Source organism: Lipotes vexillifer, unplaced genomic scaffold (genome assembly GCF_000442215.2).
Source record: "Lipotes vexillifer unplaced genomic scaffold, Lipotes_vexillifer_v1.1 scaffold788, whole genome shotgun sequence".
NCBI classification, from domain to species: domain Eukaryota; kingdom Metazoa; phylum Chordata; class Mammalia; order Artiodactyla; family Lipotidae; genus Lipotes; species Lipotes vexillifer.
This window is the reverse complement of record NW_006791862.1, coordinates 620,013-646,795: the sequence shown is the minus strand read 5'-3', so window position 1 is coordinate 646,795 and position 26,783 is coordinate 620,013. Positions and strand designations below refer to the sequence as shown.

The window sequence follows — 26,783 nt, the reverse complement described above, 5'->3', positions numbered from 1 at the left end:
AGGGAAAGAAAAAATATGTATTTTTTCATCTCCCAAGTGGAAAAAGTCTTCTTGGGTGTTGCTCTTGGCAGAACCTGGCAAATAAGACCAACACACCTGAATTCTGCAGCCCTGTAATAGTAGTTACTGGACTGATTTCCCAAGTTTCTCCTTAAGAAACTCTTAAAATGTAAACTAGCCAGACAGCATAGAATCCCCAATCCATGTTTTTTTTCCTCATTCACTCTTAAGTCAATAATTTCAAAGGTTTAAAAAATGACATTTCAAGACAAAGAAAAGTGCAAGATGTCACCTTGGTTCATACCACTGTATGTATAGGAAAGAATGGGGTGGAACTAGTGAACGTGTAATCATTAGGTCTTACTGCTCTTTTGCAGGGCATTACACAAGAAAGCAACCAATTTACTAGAACCTTATTAATTAACAAAGATGAATTCAATTAGCAGAGTCCATTAGTTTCTGAAATTTAACTTATTAACACCAAATACCCCTGTTTCTCGGATGGGAAGCTCTACTGGCAGTGCTGGAATCAAGTCATCACTATTTGCCTCTATAGGAAGTTTTATTAAGGCATCTTCTTCATTATGAGTGCAATGTAATCAAACACTTATTGGTACAAGGCAGAGAGACCAGGACTAGCTGCCTACATACCCTTCAATGAACTTCAGGAACCATGAAGGAAACATGAATTGAAAGCCTTGTAGGTGGCAAGCGCTCTCATGTGTTGACCACCGAATGCTGTCAACAACCTCTTAGGAAAGTATTGTGACCCCCAAAGGTGAACTTGGGTCTGTCTAATGCCAGAGCCTGTGCCCTTTCATCTCTACCTCTTAAGTGTGGGGTGTCACCTATCTATTCTTCCCCCCCCACCATCCCCACCCCGAGCTGTGCCACGCGGCCTGCAGGACATTAGTTCCCTGACCAGGGATGGAACCCGAGCCTCCTGCAGTGGAAGTGCAGAGTCCTCACTACTGGACCGTCAGGGAAGTCTCTCTATTCTTATTTTAATCCAAATTCCTTATTTAGAGGACTTCTCTTTCATGAGACAAAAAACAAAAACCCCAGAAATTAAAACTTTAAAGAAAAAAAGGAAAAACAAAGCAAAACTTGTGGCTCTTGAGTTGATGGAGAACTTCTTGAATACTTTCCACAGGTCTTAGGCTTCACCTTAACTAAAGCTTGCACAGTTAATAAATCTTTTTACATTTTCCTTGGCATTTTAACTGTAAAATGGCATTTAATAGGCTTCTAGGAACTTGTTTATCAAGGCTGGGAAACCACTTGTCCAGGCTTGGGTCTTTAAAAGCCCTTTGAAAGTGGATTTACACAGCACTGGTCTTTTACTGATGGTGTTTTGTCCTAAATGATTCTCTAATTCCCCCTGAACGATAATGAAAAGCATGGGGATGACTTCAAGGTTAAGCAGGAAGATGTTGAGCTGAGCTGTCAGTAGATTTCATGCTCAGGGCTTTATATAGTCTCTGTTTGGGTTTTATTCTCAAGAGGTATGGCTTTCAGAGCATTAGCTAAAAAGTAACACAAGTCAAAAAAGGAAGGGTAACAAAGTCCTTCCATGAAATTTTCTGAAAGAAAAGTCAAGAAAAGTAATGATACAATCTTTCAAGCACACACTCCTCTATTCCTCCATAACTTTAATTAGTTAACTAAAATACTTTAGTATACCATTTACTCAAGTGTGTACAGTGGTAGGAACAAAATGATTTTCCTTCAAAAACATAACAAAAGTAAGCAAGAAACAAACATTTTATTTACTACTAATGCAATTAAGAAAATGTGTAGTAACTGAAAGGCACAAAAAGCAAACAAGTGAATGGAAATAAATATCTTTACTACAAATAATGAAAAAGACTGACGAATTCTTGGCGGAGGTGGGCAAAGACTACAAATCAGAAAAATCACTTTCATTAAGGTTAGCTAAGAAAAGGTGTCATGAGGACTTCCCTGGTGGTGCAGTGGTTAAGAATCCGCCTGGCAATGCAGGGGACACAGGTTCGACCCCTGGTCTGGGAAGATCCCACATGCCGCGGAGCAACTAAGCCTGTGCGCCAGAACTACTGAGCCCACGTGCCGCAACTACTGAAGCCTGCGCGCCTAGAGCCCGTGCTCCGCAACAAGAGAAGGCCCTGCTCACCGCAACTAGAGAAAGCCCCGCGCAGCAATGAAGACACAACACAGCCAAAAAGATAAAAGGTGTTATGAGATGACATGAACAAATGTTCTTAAACTTTTGAATAAATTTTTAGCTCCACAGTAAAGTCCTCAATTTAGCATGAAGCATTCAGAACAGAAGATGGCAAGAACTTCCATGCAACGGGATACAAGGATTAATGAACAATTCTTCAAGAGATAGGGAAGTCTGAGGACTTTTACAGAAAGTCACTTTTTTTTGGCACTCAAAAATCACAGAAATACAGAAAACACAGAAAAGAAGAAATCCAAAAGTCTGATTCTTAGTTTGTCTTTTTTTTTTTTTTTTGTGGTACGTGGGCCTCTCACTGCTGTGGCCTCTCCTGTTGCGGAGCACAGGCTCCGGACGCGCAGGCCCAGCGGCCATGGCTCACGGGCCCAGCCACTCCACGGCATGTGGGATCTTCCCGGACCGGGGCATGAACCCGTGTACCCTGCATCAGCAGGCGGACTCTCAACCACTGCGCCACCAAGGAAGCCCTGATTCTGTAGTTTTAATAAATTCCTTCATCCTACCACATCCTCACGCAGCCAATTTTTCCACTAACGGCATTCATGCTTATTCCATCACTAATGTAATTGCTTTCCAGGCATTCTACTAGTGTTATAGGCAAATATCATAATTGAATGTACACAAATAAAAACCCTCTTAGTGTGCTGGTACCAAAAAACAAAAGAATGCAACATTTCTCAGGAAGAAATTATACCCCTGCTGTGTTCTAATCAGCCAACCATCATCAGGACAATCAAAATAATTTGCCTAAATTAGCCAATCAAGACACCCTGCAAATCAGAGAATGTGAAAACCTGCAACAGAAAACATCATAGCTGATTATGATACTAATAATCGTGTTAAAAACCTAATGAGATGAAGAAATTGGAAGCTTGCTGGTGCAATTCTCTTTTACCTCAACACACTGAGAACTAATTATATAGACTGTAATTAAAACAAAATCTCAAACCAAACCTTCTGAAAAACAAATAGTTGATCCACTAGCAAACAGAACTACCATTTTTTCCCAGCTTTATTGAGATATAATTGACATATCAATTATTTTTAAAGAAATGAACTACTAACCATGATAACTGTTTTCAATAGCGGGCTCTTCCTTCAGGCGCAAACGATCCAAAACATTTAAAGTGGGAGTCACTCACATAAAATCAGCAAAACTGCAATTATCTCCTAGGTGATTTACAGCAGAATTTTTAAAAATTTCATGAAATCTTACAAACAAGAAACAAAAGGAAACTTACAGATGAAAAAGTGATTTGGAATCTCATCACGTGGTTTAGACCTAATGCTTTGTTTAGGTGGCAAACGGTAAGAAATCCGAGAAATATGCATTTTAGTATCCTTAACAAAACTTTGCTGGAAAAAATATGGAAAGCTTCATAAAGTAATACTTATATTCCAATTAAACACCTTCTGCTGCACTTTTTGGAATTCTAGATGTGAAATGTGAGTGAAACAGATAAAGACAATACTCATAAAACTAGAGAACTGTAGCTTATATAGCTGCAGAAATTCAAAGAGCCTGTCCTTTTGCTTTCGAGGCTACAATTTTTTTTTTTAATATGAAGAAGATATTTACAAGGCTAGACTTGTTTTTCCTCAAACTTTCTGTTTAAATAATCAATGTTAAGCAATTATGCAAGTCCCATTATGGGTACTTGATTTAATTAGATGGTTATGGAAACAGACTCAACACCAAGCCTCCTAATGCTGGTGACTACTGCCCGCTCAGAACAGTCTCCACGTAGAACCAAGAGACTTAGGCAGCAGCAGACATTCAGCTGAACAGCTCTTTGGGGACTGTGGTGATTAAACAACGAAGTTTTGGAAATAATTCCAGACTTCGCTGGCATGTGAATGAACACCTAACAATAAACACACTCTCTAGGAACCCCCACGTGGTCTGTCCCTCTTTTGCCTTGTTCTGGTTCTGAAGCAGTCTGAGAGACGATGATTATGTAACAGCACGGCTGCCTCCTTCCACACCAGCCAATGTTGTTCTTGAACCAAACTTGGTAACCTTCCTCCTCTCCTTGCCCCTTCCTGCACACATTCCCTCTTCTACTCAATAATATAGGGATTTCGCAGTGTAGAACAGGGGAGGCTGCATACATCACAGTGGATTACCAAGAAGCCAGAGAGGTCAAGTGATTCATCTCTAACACTTCCAGAAAGCTTCCACTTTTTCACACTATACTAATTATGGGGCAAGCACACAAGATGACATGACAGAGGCTAAGCGTCCTTCAAGTTACCACCAGCAGAGGAACTCAGAGCAGCACCATGACAGTGAGCCCCAGATTTGTACAACTCCTGCCAAAGATTCCTGGTTATTGAAGATCCCGGCCAGAGTTCAGTAATAGTTGCCCTTGCCCCCTGTGTAACCACTAATCATTTCTCAGGGGCCTAACATAAAAACACCCCAACTCCTCTGCCATCCAATTCTTCAGAGCAAATCCAGTCCATACCTAAAACCTTAATGTTCTCTACGTCCTAAAACAACCTTTCCTACACTTATGACAAATCAAGTCACTTGATAATTTAACTGATTTCCCATTTGATGCCACTACAAATAGAAACTGTACCATGAATCCCAGAAAGACCCCCTGCTGGGCTGATTTCCTAGCAGATTTTGCTTAGACATGTCCCTATTCAACCTAAATCCAGAAATATTGAGAGAGCAGGGAGAAAAAATGTTTTAAATCTATAGATGTATTCTAGGACAGGATATAGATTCAAAGATAGAAAGTATCAAAAAAAAAAAAACAACAATGTCCATGAGAATTAAGTGCTTTGGCTTTAAAAAAATTTTAGTGGAGAGTTTGAATTTCTCATAGAATGCTTATTATAAAAAACCAGTTCATGTGCTATAGACACAAAGACTGCCTGAACCATCAGGAAAAAGGAAAACAATTTTACAAATTCAGTATTAGTCCCCAGAATAATGCATTATTCCAAAGTCAGTTACAAAAGAAAAAAAATCACATTAACACTAAAACCTAGCCCAATACTCCTCCCAGATCCAGCATGTCTACCTGCGTTCTGATCAGCATCCACCAGCTATAGTTTTTATTCATGGGCTCTCATACTCTATCCCCAAGTATCAATTTTATTCTCTAAGCTCCTTATTTTTTTTCCTAAAGCCCCAGGGTTCTCTTTAAGCTCCTCATACTTCTCCACTGCCTCCAGTTTCCTATCTACAGTTATTGATTGATATATATCTGCACTCTGCTTGATTTCCTGACATCAATAACACAGGGGCGTTGTGGAGTCCACAACATTTCCTAAAGCGTTTTAGAAAATCCTAGCTCTTTAGCTGCAGGCTAGGCTCTCTTGTTTCTCTATAGACTAGACCAACAAGGTGAACCGTGAGAAGGAAAACAAAATGTCAAGTGCTAGAGACCTAATAAACAAAAGGGCAATAAAAGCAATCACACACAGGTCCTTGAGCTTAGGAAGTCCTTTCCAGCATCCCAAATGTTATCTTCATTATTGCCATTGAGCAGGGCTTGAAAACTAACTTAATCATCTTAATTGCTAAAAATAAAACAAAATAAAATTCTCATCAGAAATATTAAGACTTCTTAATATCCTTTGGAATCTTACTTCACCACATTAGGATCAATTTTTAAGAAATATTGTGACTCCAATCAGCCATTTTGGAGAATGACATCTTAACTGCAAACTGGATTTTTGACCTCACTGCTATAATCATATTGCGTATGATCATACACATATACACCACAGTTCAGATGTCAGGCTATTAACTTAGCTCTCTTTATTAAAATTTTTCAATAAAAATTTTAAACTCATAAATATTAGTAGTTAATTCAGTTAAATGGGAGAAAAAGCAACTTAATTTTTATTTATTTCCTCCTCCTAGAATTAATGTAAGATGAAAACACCAATTTGGGTTCTGTTAAGGCATTTTAAATAATAAGTGATGGTTCTTCAGAATTGACAGTTCTCAGTAACAGAACTTGAATCCATCTTTGGTAGAAGCCAAGACCCCAAGTACGATTGGCAGTCCTTGATTACTGATTCGCTGTGTGCACAGAAGAAATTACTAGCTAGCTCCTGCTTCTACCTTATTCATCTGGATAAATGCATGTGCTCATTCTTAACTATTTCTCAGACATATACTGAGAATTCATTATAGGGTAGAAAAGGAGGAAAAAAAAAAACCTTTAGTTTGAATACGCTATAGAAGAACTGAATATTCATTATAATACTTTTTCAAAGAAGAGGGACCAAACATCAGACCAGTCCTTCTAAATAATCAGCAGGTAACAGATAAAACAGTAAGTAATCTTTCACCACTGTTGCTCTTACTTACATGAAATCTCTGATCCACCTCATAGTTGACCTGTTTTCTGAAATCCTTTCAAATAAAAGACAGAAAGGAAGGAACAACAGAAGAAGAGGGCAATTAGCAATAAAATTAAAAACCAATTGAGTAAAAGGTGATGACTTTAATGCTTTTTCTTGATTAAATTTATACCAAAACAGTTATTTCTTTGCATAAATTCTACAAGTAAGCATATGATTATAATTCCATTTTTCACTTTTAAAGTTCTAGCAGCAGCATAAGAAATATTAAAGAGATGCATAATTCACATGCCAATACCTTTTGTGCAACCAGGAAAGTAAGGCGCCGGATCCCATGCTCAACCAGGGTAGCTTTCTACAAACAAACATGCAAAAACAGAATCTAGATGAGATCTCCATTCATCCTAAATTTTAGCCCATTCAGTCCTCAGAAGGCTGTGATTGCACTAAGCACTGTTTTGGATATCTATGTCTTGACTCAGTATCTTCAAATTTGCAAGTAAACAAATCTCAACCTGGCTCCTGGGAATAAGACTTACAGAATAGGTTTTAAATATTGACCTGGACAAAACCGAAAGAGAACTCTGTGGAGGAGAAAAGGTCATATGAGGCCACCTAAATTCTCTAAGGACTGATACATATCAAGGTAGACCTTAACACAATTTCTCCTTATAGAAATTACACTGGTGGGCTTGTATTTAAATGTGAAGATCAATACTGATATAGAAGCTAAACGAAATCAGGTAGAGGGAAAAGAAGAAATTCCATAAAATGGAAAATTCAAGTACTAAACTGTTATTTAGACTATAGACATCACCTACCATCTGATACAGCATTCCCAGAATTAGAACTAACAAATCCTAACCTTTTCAGCTCTAAAACATTTCCTCCCTACTTTATATGAAGGTATTTTTTAAAAGATTCTCTTTAAAAGTTGTTAAAAACAATGTCTAACAGGCTTTTAAATTTAGTGATTATTCATACTTCCGCTTGGTACAGGCAAGCAGTATATTAGAAGAGACCAGCAGTTTCAAGACAGCCCCTTACGTGAGTCTTGGGCCTTTGGCTCTAAGCCTTCCTCTATCCTGTACTGCTCTCTCATCTCAAAAGGCAGAGAGAAAGAAACAGATTAATGAGCTAAGTAAAAGACATGCTCTTAAAGGTCCCTAATAAAGAGGGGCTACATGGCAGCAAGTAGAAAAGCAATCCCACCCACTGAATGACCTGAAAACATACATGAATAACACAAATAGAAAAAATATGTGGACTTTCACAACCTACACCCGGACTTTAATCTGATCACATTCTTTAACCGAGAGATATACCCATAAGCCAATTCTTAACTTTCTTGATATTATATAGTTTTTAAATCCAAATTGGCTACCCCTCATAAACAAGCACATCCCTGGACCATTTCCTCTTATCTTCCCATTTTTACTATGGCGTTGCTTAGTAACAAAATGAACAGGATAAGTAAAAGATAACTGGAAAAAATTAATTTCCTAATAATAAATTCCCAGGTCAAATATAAATAAATTTTGGTTTAACTACATTTAAAAATAATTGGGGGACTTCCCTGGTGGCACAGTGGTTGAGAATCCGCCTGCCAATGCAGGGGACACGGGTTCGATCCCTGGTCTGAGAAGATCCCACATGCTGCGGAGCAACTAAGCCCGTGTGCCACAACTACTGAGCCTGTGCTCTAGAGCCCGCGAGCCACAACTACTGAGCCCGTGTGCCACAACTACTGAAGCCTGTGTGCCTGGAGCCTGTGCTCCACAACAAGAGAAGCCACTGCAATGAGAAGCCGGCGCACCGCAACAAAGAGTAGCCCCTGCTCACCACAACTAGAGAAAGCCTGTGTGCAGCAATGAAGACCCAGTGCAGCCAAAAATAAATTAATTAATTAAAAAAAAAAAGATTGGTATCATATCCATTAGGGTAAATAACCAAGTATTTGTAGTATAAGAAAAGAAAGGGAGAGAGGGAGGGAGGGAGGAAGGAAGGAAGGAAGGAAAGAAGGAAGGAAGGAAGGGAGGGAGGAAGGGAGGGAGGGGAGAGGGAGGGAGGAAGAAAGAGGTGCGGTGGGGCGGTTGGTGGTCCTCTGACTCTCAGTGTGCCAAGGAACAGAAACATTTCTTCTGACACCAACAAAGAATTCCACTACAGCCAAGTCCTTCAGAGACAAGCATCAATAGCTATGTTCTGGCCAGGGAAGAAAATAACTTTAATAATGCCATAATTTAAAATCAAAATTGTTATTGCTTTAAAAATTCCACAAGTGGCTGACAATAACAGCAGAGCAACAGGATTCTGATTACATTGTAATAATGCGGGTCTCACAGCAAGTCCACAGCTATTACCCAGCGATTAGGCGTCAGCACCTGGAGAAACTCCATTTACACTGGCTGCTTCAATCTCCTCCACAAGTCATTTACAAATATACGATCCTAATTTCTATGAGAGAAAAAAAGACATGCTGGGACTAGAAGATTATTTGGACAATTTGGATCAACCTATTTGATAGTTTAATGTGTGCTTAAAAAAAAAAATACTTTTTCTAAACTGCTAGGAGCATGATCATGAAGTGAAAAACAAAACTAGTTATCACTTCGGCTTTTTGAAAAAATTGCTTTTGCTTCCTTTTCTTTTTTATATTTTTTTTCACAACAAGTAGGTGAAAATGCCTAATATGCCTGGGTAAGCACGGCGCGTGATGCACTAAATAGATTCTTCAAGCTTGGAATGTTGGCACAGTCTCCCCTTCCCCTACTGAACAGCCACAGGCAGACTCTGGGTTTCTCTCTGCCTCAGTATACAAGTCCAGTAAAGGAAAAAGGTAATTTCTTATCATCAATTAATGTTACAAATATACATAGTGAAAATGAAGAAACTGCCTCTTTAAATCAAGGTGTGATGATATATGTCACTTAGAACTGAGGGTAATAAAAAGCCTAAAGTTGAGGTCAAAACAATCAATTAGTGTCTCAAAACCTGGGAAGGAACTCTCATAGATTATTCCATCAAGCAACAGCATTAGTAGCCATGCACAACATTAGGACTCTTCCAAATAAGGTCACCTTGGTCACTGGTCTCTGGTTAATTTTATGTGGTCATGCATGAGTCAAGGGCAAGAAGGAAGTTAGATTTCTCTTCTAAAGAAAAATTCTGAGGCATGACTCCTACTTTTACTTCTCTGGGAGGAACTTTCCTCACCACAATCCCACAGTCAGTTCATGTGCTGTGACAGCATCATGGGGAAAATGCTATGGCACACATTAAGCATAAAATTACCATCTTTTCCTGGGTATCAACCATTAGCATTATATGATGTGAATGTCTATGGCACTAACTGTTTATACTGCTGAATTAAATTTTTAAAAATCTATTGAGGGGCTTCCCTGGTGGCGCAGTGGTTGAGAATCTGCCTGCTAATGCAGGAGACACGGGTTCGAGCCCTGGTCTGGGAGGATCCCACATGCCGCGGAGCAACTGGGCCCGTGAGCCACAACTACTGAGCCTGCGCGTCTGGAGCCTGTGCTCCACAAAAAGAAAGGCCGCGACAGTGAGAGGCCCACGCACTGCCATGAAGAGTGGCCCCCACTTGCCACAACTAGAGAAAGCCCTCGCACAGAAACGAAGACCCAACACAGCAAAAATAAATTAATTAATTAATAAACTCCTACCCCCAACATCTAAAAAAAAAAAATCTATTGAGTTCTTTCTTTATGACAAGCACTACAGACTAGGTGCTTTCCATTCAAAGAACACCCATAGGTCTTGTCATTAAGGGCAGTTGAGGAAGGGTACTTTGGCAACTATCATATATCGTAATGAAATATAACTGTAGATGATTATTTTGAACATTAGACTCTAAGCATCTTCAGGGCTAGGAATGTCTTATTTACTAAAGCACCTAGATCTGTGCCCCCTAGAGCTGGCATCAAAGCCTTAAATTCTAGGTTTTGCTGTATCATCTACCAGCTGGTGATTAAAGGGCCTTAATCTCTCGAGCTTGAGCTTTTTCCCACATGTACAATTGAAATAATTCCAGACTAATCTAACCCCATGGGATTGTGGTAAGGTGCAAATAAAAAAATTTATACGGTCTTTAAAAATAAAAAGTATTATTACTGTTAATCAATTTATGCTGACCAATTAGAAATTCAAGGGAGAAGAATACATTTTAGTTAGGGCTATGTAGAGAAGTCCTCATAAAAGAGGGAAATTTTGAGACAGTTCTTAAAACAAGCAGGATTTAGAAAGAAGGGGGGGGGGCGGAGAGAAGGGAATGAGGGAGGGAAGAAAGAATCAAAGAGGAAAACATTCCAGATAAGGGGCAGTAGAAGAGATCAAGCAAACGAGGTAGATGAGATAAAGACTTAGGTCTTTTCATGGAACAGCAAAGGCTAGATTGTTAGCCTTCATTAATAGGCTGATGTCAAATATCAAGGTAAGGAGGTATCCTGAAGGCAAGAGAGTCACTGTTGAGTGGGAGAGTAACTTGGTAAGGGAGCATTTTAGACATTTAATTTTGTGGTAGTGAGCAGAATGGAAACTATCTGGAGGGGAAGAGTGAGGATCACAAGTAAACCTGTCGCAGTGTCTCAGGTATAAGGTGGGGAAGGGTCTAGACTAGAAAGATGGCAGTGGGAATTTAAAAACTGAAAAGAAGGGGGAGGGAAGAAAGGAAGGAAGGAAAGGTGGGTAGGAAAGGAGGGGTAGAATAATGGAACAGCAGACAAAAGGAAGAAGTCAATGATTTCTGCATGACTGGGGGCAAAGGGTTTGGTTACTTGCTTTTTTTTGTTGTTTTTGTTTAGCTTTTTGATAGGGGAGAGGGGGAACCAGAAGAGGTGAAGGAAAATGATAGGAATTTACATTTAAACTATATGGAGTTTGATGTCAACACAAGATATCCAAGTGGCATAAAATTGCAAGGAGGATGGAAGTATAACTGATATTTTCAAGGCTGGGATGGAAGGGCTCAGAGGGTGCCTGAAGGGAGTTTGGGCCTAGACATGCAGAGTTAAGTCACCAAAGGGAATTCAGCAGGTGACTGGAAGTTCCAGACTGGAGCTCTGGAAAAGATTCAGAAATACAACTTCCCTTCCTTAAAACATTTTAAACATTTGAGGTCTAAATTTCTTGACATAAAAAAATATATGCATCTTATACTTTTGAATCACTTCGGAATTTTACCCCTACAAGCAGAACTATGTGAAAGACATAGCCGTTATCAGTGATAGGCCTTATATGTAGCAACTGATAAAAGGATGGATATGACACACAGCGAGAAGGAAAGCGGCCATCACCAGTTTCCATCCAACTGAGGACTTACATTTTGCTGGGTAAACTCTCGGAACATAGCTGCTAGCCTGTCATCCTCGATATCACAGTCAGTTTTGATAGCCACATTCAGAATGTGAATTGGTTCATCCCTGGGGATCTGTAACCCAAGAACACAAGGCAAGGAAATTAGGAGGCTGGCTAATACAGAGATGGAGAGAAGTTATAGTACTTGGTAGGAAACCTGAAAAACAGATATGGCCCACAGGACATTTTCTGCTAGTATGAATAAGCAAAATGAAACCACTGCCCAACACCCACAATGGAGATTAAATAAAGACACCTAACTTTAAAAAAATAAGGCAGCAAAGGCATTAGCTAAAGGCGGCCCCAAATCTTGGCTTGATATGAACTTGAAGACCACTATGTCTCAACTTTTTCACCAATAGAATGGGAATGAAACCATTTGCAATATCTCTTCACAGAACGTAAAGGAAAATGAGTGAAAGAAGCCATCTGAACATATTCCCATATAACATATTTCTAAACAGTGGAAGTATCAAACCATGGGAAAATAACCTGGTAGGGAAGAAACAGGATGTGTTTGCAGAGAAATGAAAAGAAGGGAAAGAAGGGTTTAATAAAAGGACAAAATTTTAAACAAAATGTCGATTATTTCTACTATCTGAAGCCCACAATTCCTTGAAGACTACGAATGCACTGCTCTGCAAATATACAAGCCATTACTGAGTAAGAATTAAAGCAATCAAAGCTCAAGTCTTTGAAACAACATTCAGAGACCTAGAGGCAGCTGCAATGGATACAGACGGCCTCATTCTACGCTATGGATTCCATGATTAGTACAGTGGTTTTTATTTTTAGGTTAGAATTTATATTCCACCTGTTTCTAAAAATACTTTGATGAGGCATATAAAATTAAATAATATAAAGTAGGGTAAAAAGATGAATTCTTCCCTACAATGTTCTACAATCAGAAAGAGAGTATATAGTACAAATCCTGTATCTGAAGGAGCAAAGCAGTCTCCCAAAGGGGACACTATACCTTGTCTTCATCATATAGAGATGTGTGACCTGCCTCAGGGAACGTGGGGCTTTGGGGTGGCGAATCACAGAAGCAGCCCATCACTTCATCAAAGATCCTGAAAAATACCAAAGAAACACCCACGATGAAAACCCAAGTGGCAGAAAATCTAAGTGGCAGGAGACTAACGCTGCCATTGCTAGCTCTGTCTAAAAGAATAATCTATCCTACCCTGCACTCAATTGTCAACTGAATACAATCACCAGTGGCTAGAGGTGACATGCAAAATTTCACCAAGTGGCAGAAATTAGGAGGATGGATTGTTTAAACTTTAATAAACCATATATATTTCTTCTTTTTAAAAAAGAATGATCTGAAGCTTTTTTGTTTTGTTTTTTTCATATGTAAGATATGAGCAGTGCTGCTGTCATCATCGGTCTTAAAGTAACAGAAAGAGCCTGGGACTAAAGCAGTGACAGACCAATGTAATTACCCCTCCCCCTAGGGTAATGCATCAGTATACATCAAGAGATAGATGCTGAATGCATTTAATCAAAAGATGTATCGTCTCTGGTGGGGCTCACTCTAGTGTTGTATTTAATTTCTCCTGACATTTCACTCATCACAGAGCAGACAGTTTCTTGTGTTAGCTACTAAGGAAAAGATGGTTTTTGTTTGTTTCTTTTTTCCTGACCAGGCTCATATAACAAGTAGAGGCTTGTAGAGTCTGCACAGAGGTGGAAAGGGAAGGACCTACACCTCTCCCAGAGCATATACCGCAAGGGCTACATCTCCTTAGCTGGGCCGTGGCTAATCAGGGCACCTCTATTCATTTGGCAGAATTCTGAGATGCCCAAGGCTCCCCTTGTATAGACACAGTTCCATGGTGCCTTACCTGACAAAATCTTCAAAAGTCCGAAAAGAGACCATTCCGCCCATCCGCTGACACGGTGGAGTGAATGAGTTGTCCAGCAGCACGTCGCTGACACTAGCTACATGAGTCATGCCATAGTGGTTGAGGTTGGAGGAGAAGGACATTCTAAATGGTAATTCAATCAAGTGCATTAGACAAGGAGAGTAGGAACAAGGACTGGGAGAGTCACAACAGGGAAAAGGAGCTGGGAGGAAGCTGAGGTAGGGTCAGGTTGCAGAGCAGGTTTGGTTTTCTACCCACTATAGATAAGGCTGTCTTGCTAGATTCACATGAACCCTTCCACTGGAATTTCCCCTCACACAAACCATATTTTTTTACCAATCCCCCCACCAAATTTCTCCACATAAAAATCTAAGGACTGTCATGGTTTTAATACCATGACATCATGACATGTCTAACGAATGAATAGCACATAGGGGTTAAAAACCATCCTGCATCTTCCCCTTCCTTAAAACATCTCCTCTTTTAAAAGGATGTAAACAAGCCAAGTGAGTTGTAACTAGGCAACACTTAAGGCATTTTTCTCTAGGAATTGTAATAGATTAAGTATTCACAGATAGGTATATGCATATCAACAACAACTCTAAGTCATTTGGAATGGCTTAGTAAATCATTATAAAAAATACAATTCATCAGAGAGAAACAAGTAACAATCTGTAAAAGGAACTTTACTGAGGTATCTATTTTTTCCTTGAATGGGCTGATGGGGAGCACAGTTATGAGGATTATAGCTTCTCCCTTTTTGAAAGAGAGACAGTTTTGCAAAATTTCCTTTTTTATATTTAAACACATTTCTATACCAAAGTAAACATATCTTCATTGAAAGCCCTTAATGAATTCCAGCAAGATACAAAAGGGCAGAGCATGGATTTCAAAGTATGTGTAAGCATGACGAACAAGTGTAAATGGAGATGCTCAAAGAGAACTGATTTGTTCAATCTGAAAACATAATGAATCTGGATATTCCTTGACGCACCTCAGCAGTATGTACTGAGAGATACTACTGTAAAGTGGTTGTGATGCCCAGTCAATCAGGAAAGTCTGTTAGGAAGGACCAAACTAAAGGATGCCTCCAGGCCTTGCCCAACATGTTACCGGCATACTGATCCAAAGCACGTTCAGAGCAAGGCAATGGCACTTGAACTTTGGGGAGCTGCTCAAAAAACTCCTTGAAGTGCATTGCCTGCAGTGTTGCAGGGGGCAAGAGAGCCAGCAAGGTGGGCTAGAGATCTGGGTACATACCGTACTCTATTGCGAACTGTAATTATAAAAGGCAATGGAATTTTTTACAGAATGGGAGTGCTGCTCACACAGACTATTAGAGACTGACACTCCCGGTTTTTATTCCTTTGGTAAATGATGACTATGAAAAAGTACTTCAACTTTTGACAGTACCAGGGACTAGAAGGTAGAGTGGAAGAGGAAACCATTGATACCATGAATGAAACAGACAAATGAAACACACATCAAGCAAGTCTTACACATGGTGCTCACTAGAAACTGGGATTCAGAGCTGTATGAACTCAGAAGTGCTATCACCCTTTTCTAGGATCACCAAATATATTTAGTAAAGGAGCAAGTTTGTGAGGCATTGTATCTTTTCTTCCTGCCTGGCATTAGACAGGAAAGAGAATCCAGATAACCCTTAAAGGGAACCCCCTCTGAAGATGCTAACAGTCTATGTTTGTGGCAAACATTGGTTTAAGAATCTTTTTCACTCAACTGAACCCCACTGGAAATACCCACATTTCAGTTTCCCCCACTACTATGGTCTTGGACCAGGACAGCTAAAGGCAAGCAGGAGTGAAGCAAGCCCACTCTTCAAGAGCAGACAAGAGGACCAAACGAAACACTCCCTTTCCTCTCCCCATCCAAATTGGATGCCAAAAGCTATACACAGTTTTGATTACTTAATATTTAAAGGGAGAGGGACAAAATAAACATAAGCCTATAAATATTTCAACAAATAACTGATCATCTACAAAGACGTCAGCACCAACGTGTTACGGCTTTAAGCACTTTGTGGATTCCAGTCAGAATTGCTATCCTCTCAAACTTGCATTGTGTTGCCTCGCTTGGCTCAGGAGCAGAAGGAAATCAAAATATTAAAATATCACTTGTGTTATACTGGTCTGGAAATGTTTCACAGGGCTACACACATCAAAACTTCAGATACACTTTTACAATGTAATCTCATTACAGGTCTGAAATAAAACTTGACTTTCATAGCATCATAACACTTTATAGAAAAATAGCTAACAAACTGATAAAACATGAGATCAGCTATTTCTGCATGTGTGTTCCTCTAAAAGGAGAAGCAAATTAGAGAAAATATAAATTGAAAAGCTGATGAACAATTTGCCAGGATAGGAGTAACCGTAAGGGTTTCTCCTCTGAAAGCCCCAAACAGAGAACTTAGCAAAATAAGATGTTTACAGCAAAAACATCGGGCAGAGGATTCCCCTATTGTACACAGCTAGACAGGAGCTGTTCCATACTGAGGCTTTTCAAGCATTGGTTTTTGAATGGCTGAAGAAAAGCTGAAGACATGTTTTCCAAACAGAAAAAATAATTTAGCATGTCCAAAGGGGAGCTCAGGACTCCCTAGCAGAAAAATAACATGTTAGCTTGTCAAGTGTAGTGTTATTTTTTCCCCTGATTTTCCTAAAAGGTGCTTTTAATTGGAGAAAAAACAAAAAACAAAAAAAAACTAAATGTACGGTACCTGTTTAGCGTGGGGATGTTCCCCCTGTAATTAAACAACCACAGTTAGTTATTGATAGGTTAGTGAAAGCCATAATAAAGGAATTGTCAGAGCAGATACAGACCAGTCATGAGGAGCCCCAGTGTGGCAGCTCTGGCATTCCGCAGACATAATTAAGTGCTCATTACCCTTCAACCCCCCGGGTGCCTCCGCCTCCTGACCTACCTCACCACAGCAGCTGTTGATGGAAAGGGTCAAAATGTATTTACCATGGAGTATTTTTTATAGCTCTATTACAAAAAAATAATTCAGAATAAGGATAAACCACAGGCTCATGAAAATTAAAGCTGTATAATATGGCATATTATCTTAAGCTTCAACAAGAAACATAATTCTCGACAAAATTCTCAGAGAATCTTCTTAACTTGTTCCTATTTTACTAAAAATGCAATAAGGAGGTTCAGAGACGTTGATTCCACAGCCTCTCCCACCTTCATTGATTTTCTAGGATGTGCGATGAACCTACAAACTCTCCTCTAGAGAAAAGAAGCCGGGCATTTGGGTTCCCAGCTCCCTTTTCTAATTCTCTTTAACCCTGCTCTTCCTCCTGTAGACTGGGCTGGGATGGGGGTAGGAGGTGGTGTAGGAAAGGAGTGTACTCTGTGCCACAGGAGCTTAAAGAAACTGAAAAGCATGCAGGAATGTGATGATTAATGATTCTATGACTAGAGTGGTATAACTGTTAAAAATGAATTAATTAATATTTTTTAAGTGAAATGAATTTAGGGACATAATGACTTTTAAAAATTGCTGTAAGCTTACAATCTCTAGGTCCTCCATAAATAAAACCTTAACCTAAATTTGGCTAGCCCTAGAATTTCCTGAGAAAGAATATTTCCAAATCGTGAAAGAAAGACTAGGGTAAGAATGGAAAGTGAAAAGCAAGTCTCCTGCATTCTCTTTGGTCTTTGACACCAAAGCTTCCCCCCCCCCTTTAATTTGACTTGTCACTTCCTCAACTGGAAAAAAAAAAAAAAAAAAAAATCAAACCCTTATTTTCAATGTTAAAAGGGAAAAGTTATACTTACCACCCACAATTTAGGAGTCCTATAAGGGGGTTGATGGGTTGATTATCTTAACCTTCTAACACTCTTTTATCAGCATTTAGTCACTGTTGGGGTTTTCTGGCACACAGGGGACTTAATGGGCAGAACATAGTGGGTGGTGCTGATGGTATGTGGAAAGAGGAGAGTGGGAGGAAAATGATGCACTTTCCATGGCAGTGAAAGGAGCAGAACAGACTGAGCCGGCCATATAAATAAAGAGCTGTGACATATCGCTGCACACAAACTATACCTCGCGTGATCTGTGAGTAGCAATGCTCTTTGCATCAAACCTGTATCACAGAGCAAATCCATAAGGCAGCAAGAGCCACCTCCGAGTGCAAAAACCTGCACATTTGCTGTTTGGAGTCTTTCAGCCTCTCATTCAGGGGAATGAGATTCATTTTACAAGAGGTCCTTAGTTAGAATGCACTTGGCCCTCATCAACAAACCAAAAGTATGCAGAGGTTCTAGAGCAGAAGCAGAAAACTAACAGTAAATGCTAATGAAAATATAGGAAAGTCTTCCTTTTAAGATATAAAAAGGAGTCTAAAGAAAAGGGCCACCTGCACAGTCTCTAAACTATAAGCCTCAGTTCAAAGAGAAGAACCCTACAACCAAAGCAATCTCAGGCTCCTTCCATCCAGGTTTCTCGAATTTAGAAACCAGTATAGTCTCTCTCAACTGTTAACCAATATTTTACACTAATAAAATGGTCTCACTGCTTCTGTAACTACTCTAATCCCTTAGGGAGTCTTCACAGGATGAGGGTCAAGTTTTCAGCAGAAAAAGGCCTGAATTGAAAAGAACACCACCAACAAAAAGCCAGCCCTTCTCCATCAGCAATCCTCAAGCTCTCGCGGGAAGCCCCCTGCTGCTTTGTTATAGGAATTATGCACCATCTACACAGTATGGGATAAGAACAAAACTCCCAACATCTCCAGTTTTTAAAGGACTGGCCTCAAATCAATCACATAAGAGGTAAGTTTAGAGTCAGTTTATCCCCTTTGGTATCAATAGAATAAGATTCTGTGGATCTGTCAGGGAGGCGAGCAGAGAAGGAAGGTTAAACTCTCTACTACCAGGTAAGTATTTACCCATGTCCATAACAATCATCTATATATTTTGTAACTCTATACAGGGGCTATTTGATCAATTTAAGAAAATGACCGATGTGGCATACTGCACACTACTGTGATACAGTAGAAAGCTAGTTCAGTGGTCTGCACAAAAATAACCAACTAACGTAGAGATTGTATGAGTCAAATATCCCACTTATATAGCTAAAAATAAAATCTGCCACATTTCACTGCATACTCATCACGCAAAAATAACCAAATTTCTCAATCTCTGATAAGGCAATCAATTGCATTTTCAAATACAAAAAAGGAGTATAAATTCACTTGTAAGACACCTGTTTAGGCTCTTCAGAGCACTTTCGATGATGAATCTTCATTCACAATGTTGTGAAAAATATTAGAATCATTTTCCTTCCAGTAGATTAGCTCCATTTTACAGATGTGATAACTGAGAAACCAAAGGGGAAGCTTTCCAAGGACACTGCTAAATATGGTGTCAAAAACCAGAATCTAGACCTGGCATTTTCTCATCTCAGTTCCTGAGGCTAGCATTCCGCATCAATATAGACTAAATTTAAAAAAGGACAAGAGAAATCCTTTGAATTCTGAGGTGCTCGGCATTAAGTCACCTCTAATTTTACTGATCTGTCTGCTTAGAATGGCTGGAGAGCCTGCCTCAATACGAAAGCAAAGTCAGAGTTGCTGCCTGCTGGCTGAACCCTCTTTATTTAAGGAACACCAACTTCTCTGGAGTCACAAGTTCTCTGAGCCCTTTACCATCCCTTCCAGCTGAATTTCATTTTGCTTGATTCTAGCTGGCCCTACATAAATCTTTTATCATATAAAAATGCTCCTGATTCTTTTGCCTTCTAACTGGAAGGGGAAAAAAAGACCCTATATGAAAATGATGGGGATGCATGCAAACAAGCAGTGGTTACATGAAGCTGTAACTGAGAGCCAGGATTGGGCAAATCTTTTGAAATCAGGCAGCAAAGCAGAATCAGAAGAGGTCGACTGAATAACCTACTAGCAGTCACTAACAGCAGTACCATAGGAGAAACAGCAATTTGACTGGCTGTGACCAGTGGTGGTCTCCTTGTGTGACTATGCTTCTGCCGGAGAATCCAGATCAAGAGCTGTAAAACACATCTGAATCATGTATTTATATTGGCATCTCCCCCACCACCTCCTTGCAGCTCAGATGCCCGGACTCCACTGCAGAGCTTTCGTTTACAATAAAATGATCGTGGCTTCATTCATTTGCAGCCCCTTTAAAGCTCCTTCTTGGCTCTGCTGGAAGATTTTCTCTTTCTGAAACAAGTATGCCAACAGAGCTACAACATATTACTATTGCCTGCTATATAATTAGCTACAAACCCACAGCACAAAACTACAGGGATTTACAGGTGCCCTAGATTCTGCTTTTCCTTCCCCCTGGAATCAGCTAGTCTACCTTGACAAGAAGGGACCTTGGGCTACCCTAATGATATATTGAGAGTTTTAAACTCAACTCTCCAATCTTCCAAGGCTAGAGTGCCAAAATAACACAGCAGAGACCAGAAGCTGAGCCATGGATACAGGAAAGCACTTAAACCTGCTGAGAATCTTCTCTTATGCCAGATGCTTGCATCTTATCAGCAGACTACCCTGCATGAAGGAAGCAAGCACTGTAGAGTTTTATTTATTTATAGCTCATTCTGGCCTGCTAACTACAACCAAGTGCTCCCACTGCTAAAAAAATGCTTAAAGTTGGATGACTTTTGAGTGTCTCAGTACGAGCCAAAGAAGGGTCTAATCTCTGGGTATCAAAGATGATCAGAATCCTCAAGAATGGCAATGGGCTGCCGATTAGCCCCATAGAAGGCTTCTGATTTCTAAACTTCCTCACAACCTTCTTCATGAAAAGAAGGCCCAGAGGCCACCCACCAACAGCTAAACTCTGAAGGTGCCAAGCAGCCAAAACTCAGTCATGGCCAAAACATGTGGTATCAGGGGAGAACACAGCCGACCTCTTCTGGATGCAAGACAGGAGAAGAGGAAAATGCTTGAATTAAAACATTATAACATAGAAGGCCAAATTCACAAGAAGCAAATAGCAGAGAAAGTGCAGTGCAACTCAAATTAACTAAAGTATGGATTTCCATGTAAGAAATAGGTGGAAATAAACACCAGTAAGTCTTCACCCATCATGTATGTACAGAAATATACAACAAAATGGACTTCCATCTTCTGCATCAATTGTGGTGCTTATTTGCATCACAGATTAAAAGTTTAAAAAAATGAACTATGTTCACTAATATGTATTACTTATGAAAATCATTTGGAGTTTTAAATTTCATACTCCCAGACTATCATAATATGCACAGCCATATGCATAGCCACAGAGTTTATGGGATAATATACTTTACATATGTTTGTATAAATATTTTAGAAGATCAAATACATAGGCTGACTAAAGAACTTATTTGTTTCCAGATTATTCTGAGTTACTTAATATGTCCAAAGCTAAGTAAAGTCGTGAATGTCAAATGATTTGATGAATCGTCAAAAATACATTCAGGAAGAGGCTTTAGTGTAACCAGCTTTTCCATCACCAGCACCACAGAGTGCTAAAACTAGGGTTTCAGAATGAGAAAAAAGATACACACACACCACCTCTGGCTCTAAACCCTGAGCCTTGCTGGAAGAAGACAGAGAAAAAGGAATGCTGAATGATAACAGTCTGAGCTCCAGGATTAATCCATGTAAAATACTGGTTGAACTCACTAAAGAGCTGGCCTGATGGAATCTTAGACAAAAGAATTAAGTCCTAGAAGTCTGAATAATAATAAAATGTTCTCTTAGTGCTGACTACTCCTGCACCAAGAAAAAGACTGAAGAAACTCCCTCATTTCTCCTCTAAGGACAATTGCTAACTGGCTATCAATCACCTTTAAAAAATGACACCAAAAATCCCCTCCCCTCAAAAAAATTCACATACAATAGGACATAGTCCTTATATGCTAAGAAGATAAAGAAGGAAAAAAAATCCACTCATTTCCCATATACATAGGTGTTCCATATATAAATATATAGGTTTCCTACTATGCTTAAGTCAAGTGCAGCTGCTGTTCAAGTGAAAGGAATTTAAGAAGAAAAGGGTATATCTAGTCCAGGAGCTTCCTTTAGTAAAGCTCTAATATCTGGATCCTCTGGTGCATAAGACCTGAGGACGCTGAATAAGTTGCAACTATAGTTCCCATAAAAAATTTGAACGTCTTACATAGTAGATCAGGAAGTAGATGACATACCTTGGCTGAAGCCTGCCTAGCAAGAAGGATGATGAGAAAGCCACAGAGGTAAGAAATTGTTTAGTCATCTGCTGCCTTTTTTAAAAAAAAAATATTGTGAGGAGTATTAGAAAAAAACAGTCAAATTATACTGAAACACAGAGTAACTAAATGTCAAACAAAAGTTTCAGTCCACAAGATGAATAAGATCACAGATCTGCTGTACAACAATGTACCTAGAATCAACAATAATATATTGTATACTTAAAAATTTAAGAGGGTAGATCTCATGTTAAATGTTCTTTCCACAATAAAATTTAAAAAAAAATTTAAGTATAAGAAAATGTCAAGCAATACAAAGTCCCACAATGAATTTAAACAAAAAGGTACCAAACATGTTGGCCACGTGCTAATTGCCCAAATGCGCTGAAAAGGGTGTTTCTTCTCCCTTCTCAGAGGCTGCTCCACTTATTTGCAATGGCAGCTGCTTGTGTTTTGCCTGCTTCTCTAAAAATCAAAACGTACAAATGGGACACGGTCTTCAATCCAAGTGGCATCTAAGGCATTTTCCTGAAAAAATACTCTGCTATTGTCAGTTTACAGACGAAGAGCCATGTTTCATACCAACCCACGGGGGCTAAATCACTAGTCAAAAACAAACCACAGGAATAGAATTCCACCAGATGACCCCATACACAACAAGAGACCGTAGTCTTGCTTTGGTAATACAGCTTAGAAAGATACTCCCAAGGACTTGCTGGACAAGTTTAGTCTACTTCAAATGAATGTCTGGGGACTTCCCTGGTGGTCCAGTGGTTAAGAATTCGCCTTCCGAATGGACTTGAGGACACGGGGAGGGGGAAGGGTAAGCTGGGACGACGTGAGAGAGTGGCATGGACTTATAAATACTACCAAATGTAAAACAGATAGCTAGTGGGAAGCAGCCGCAGAGCACAGGGAGATCAGCTCGGTGCTCTGTGACCACCTAGAGGGGTGGGATAGGGAGGGTGGGAGGGAGATGCAAGAGGGAGGAGATATGGGGATATATGTATATGTATAGCTGATTCACTGTTATACAGCAGAAACTAACACACCACTGTAAAGCAATTATACTCCAATAAAGATGTTAAAAAAAAAAAGAATAAATGTAGAAAAAGAAAAAAAAAAAGGATCGACCTTCCAAAGCAGGGGACGCAGGTTTGATCCCTGGTAGAGGAGCTAAGATCCCACATGCTGCAGGACAACTAAGTCCACGCGCTCTGGAGCCCACGTGCCACAACTAGAGAGAAGCCCATGTGCAACAACGAAGAGACCACACACTGCAACTAAGACCCGACGCAGCCAAATAAATAAATAAATAAACATTAAAAAAAAAAAAAAAAAAGAATGTCTGGCTAGAAATGGGAATACCAAGTACCAGGAAAGAAAATGCAAAAACTGGTTAAAGAATGTATGTGTTTTCTCCCCCAAGAATTTTTTGTTTGTTAACCCGAAATATAATATTGGGGAAATATAAAATTCTGTTTAGCATTAGATATGTAAAATATGTATATTCATATGCCTGTTCTCTGTTCTCACTGAACAATTTTTAAAGCATGTGTAAAATACTGTAGTATAGCTACAGTATCAGAAGTGGATGATTGCTGTAACTACCAAGAATAAGCAACATAAGAATAAAAGTTTGTAAAAAGAAAAAAAAAAATCTCTCCTAGGGATACTACCATTAACATAAAACAAAGAGGACTCAGTGTGATTGTCCTAATTAATTCTTGGTCTACAGTTGAGCTGTCTATGTGGCTAGGAAGTGCTGAAAATATGGCTAGCCTGTATTGAGACATGCTGGAAGTAGAGAATACACTCTAAATTTCAAAGACTTTGTAAAAAGAATGGAAAATATCTGATTAATAACTTTTTGTTACATATTAAAATGGTATTTTGAGGGACTTCCCTGGCAGTCCAGTGGCTAGGACTCCACGCTTCCAGTGCAGAGGGTGGGAGTTCAATCCCTGGTTGGGGAACTAAGATCCCACCAGCCATGCAGCGCAGCCAAAAAGAAAAAAAAAAGGTATTTTGGATACAATGGGTTAAATAAAATGTTATTAAAAGTAATTTTGTCTGTTTCTTATTAAATATGGTCATTAGAAAATTTTAAATTACATATGTGGCTTGCATTATATTTCTGTTGGACAGTGCTGGTCTAGTAGTAGTGATTCTCAATTGTAGATGGTCAACAGAATTATCAGAGAAGTTTTTTCAAGAAGTGGTCCCCTGGACTCTGGTTCAAAATTAATCAGAATCTTAAGAGCCAGGAACCCATATGTGTATTCTTAAAATACTTTGCAGATAATTCTGAGAATCACTGATCTAGAGGTTAGTGGACATAACTGTGTCCTTGAGCCTTACAGGAACTGAGAGTGGAATAAACGCTGGTAGACAGTCTCCTGTAATTTATTTCTGTAGAATTAGAAACAATAATGCTTATGGCCTGCTTGTTCAAAACAGTAAGAACAGAAAAGAACAAAGTACTGAGGTTAGAAAAAAAGTTGGAACTTGACTCAAAACTAGCTAAAACTAAGACACCCTAGAATTCTTCTGTAAGGGTTGCAGGCCTATGATATAATAAAGAATTTGGCCTTTGTCCCTGGTTCCTGGGAGAGAGACTCTAAATCCTTGGAATTTCTCAAGTAATAGAAGTGCCTTTATTATTCATGTGCCCCTTGGATCACACCTGAGTTTATGCTAAGAGATAACTCAGGACAGGGGCTACTCACTAGGAAGACCAACCATGTGATTAGAGGGTCAGCTGGACCACTGGGGAGGGAAGACAAGCTGGAGAGTGAGCTTAATCACATGGCCAATGAGTCAATCAATCGTGACATTGTAATGAAACCCTGACAGAAACTCTGGGCACTGAAGCTCAATGGAACTTCTTGGTTGGTGAACACATTGATATGCTGGGAGGACAAGGTACCCTGATTCCACAGGGAAAGAACTCTGTGTTTAGGACCCCGCCCCCCCAGACCTTACTCTATGTATCTCTTCACTTGTCTGGTCCTGATCAGTATCTTTTATTAAAAAAACTGTGATCGTAAGTATAGTGTTTTGCTGAGTTCTGTTAAGTTGTTCTAGTGAATTATTGAACCTGAAGGGGTCATGGGAACCCCCAAATTTGTAGCCAGTTGGTCAGAAGTGTGGGTGGCCTGGGAACCCAACTGAAGTAGAGGTAGTTTTGTGAAGAACTGAGCCCTTAACTAGTGGCATCTGATCTAACTCCAGGTGGTAAGTGTCAGAATTGAATTGCAGTACACCAACTGGTGTCAGGATAAGGTTGTAACTCCAAATTGTAACAAAAACATTTATAAGAAAATATAAAATATTACAAAACTAAATTCAAGTAGCAAATCTGTAATAACTGAATAAGCCATGCTCTAAAATTAAATACAGCATTCTGTAATTAAATCTGATAATACATCTTCTATTCCTAAACTAACAAAAGGATTTTAGACCTAAAAAGCATTAAAGCAATTTTAATTTTCTGGTTTCCACAAAGACTATTTTCTCTTTCCTCCTTTATTTTCCCTATCTTCACCTTTACATCTACATCAATAATAATAATAATCCAGCAGTTTATAATTCTGTATACATACAACCAAGGAAGACTTTAGAAAGATGACAGGATTACTGCTCTGTTCAGGTCTGGTCTTTATCCAGAGGAATGTGTACACCTCAGTTGTTGGGAGGGACACGTATACAAGTTTTGAAACCATATCAGCAATAACCAAGGTTCACACCCTTGAGATGGAAAGGTGAATAAGATTTCTTAACAAATAGTTAAGAAGCATGTCTCTCATTTTCCAATCGACTTTCCCTCACCAAATTGGACACAGATCCTCAAATTTAAAAGTAGGACAAGGGAGAGCAATTCAGAAAGGCATGGGGAGCAATGAGGGAAGGAAGGAAATCACAAGCAGCTCTGTGGCCGGACTACAAATCACTGCCCAAAGGGATGAGGTAGTAGAAAGCAGGAAGAAAAGGAGAATGTTCCGAGAATTACAAAGAGCATTAAGTTTAGCACGTAGTTCTCTACAATTATTCAAGGAACACAGGAAAAGAAAGAAGCCAGAGCACCGAGCCCATGTGTGCCATGAGTACCTCGCTGCTTGCTGAAGGACAGCCATTCGTTTCTAGAAAATGAGATTCTGAAATCCATGGAGGCAAAAATGTACCGAGAGATGCTTGCTAAATCAAGGATATATGCTTTTCTCTGCCAGCCATAAGGTATTTTCGAGGTAGAGAAGTGAAAGGACCTTCTCAGACAAAGAAGACAAGTACTTTTTCTGAAGATGCTACTGCTTATCTGCTGACCTCTCCTGGATCAACAGTGGCATCCAGTGGCTGCAAGTCTCAGCACACACTTCTTTGTCTCTAGGAAGAGTTTCTATTGCTTTGGGTGAAGTGGCAATTTGGAACAAAACCATTTCTGTTGTCTATAACTAAGGATCCCCAAAGACATAGTACTTTGAAATAAAAAGTGAAGAACCAAAGCCCATAAAGCAGAAATGGAGGGGGGCAGCTTAAGATTGGCTGTGGTTATTTGTATTTCCTGTGGTTATTACTGAAAAGCATGAAAATACGGGAGGAGATGAAAATATGTGTGGGTAAAATTCCTAAGTTTTCACTGCCTCAGAATACTTTAAAAATAAATGAGATCACAGGCTTCCCTGGTGGTGCAGTGGTTGAGAGTCCACCTGCCGACGCAGGGGACACAGGTTCATGCCCCGGTCCGGGAGGATCCCACATGCTGCGGAGCGGC

The 26,783-nt window shown here is 39.5% G+C and overlaps 1 protein-coding gene across 4 annotated transcripts in view; it reads right to left on the bottom strand.

The window, feature by feature from the left end:
• ACACA (acetyl-CoA carboxylase alpha) overlaps positions 1 to 26,783 on the bottom strand; it is a 284,020-nt gene that overhangs the window by 96,801 nt on the left and 160,436 nt on the right. For all 4 annotated transcript variants that reach the window (XM_007464885.1, XM_007464886.1, XM_007464887.1 and 1 more), the window contains 6 exons: positions 16,541 to 16,564; positions 13,777 to 13,920; positions 12,903 to 12,999; positions 11,892 to 11,999; positions 6,849 to 6,905; positions 6,558 to 6,602 (listed from right to left, as the gene is read on the bottom strand). In XM_007464885.1, the coding sequence (XP_007464947.1) occupies positions 6,558 to 6,602; positions 6,849 to 6,905; positions 11,892 to 11,999; positions 12,903 to 12,999; positions 13,777 to 13,920; positions 16,541 to 16,564 (475 nt within the window). The remainder of the gene's footprint in view (positions 1 to 6,557; positions 6,603 to 6,848; positions 6,906 to 11,891; positions 12,000 to 12,902; positions 13,000 to 13,776; positions 13,921 to 16,540; positions 16,565 to 26,783) is intronic.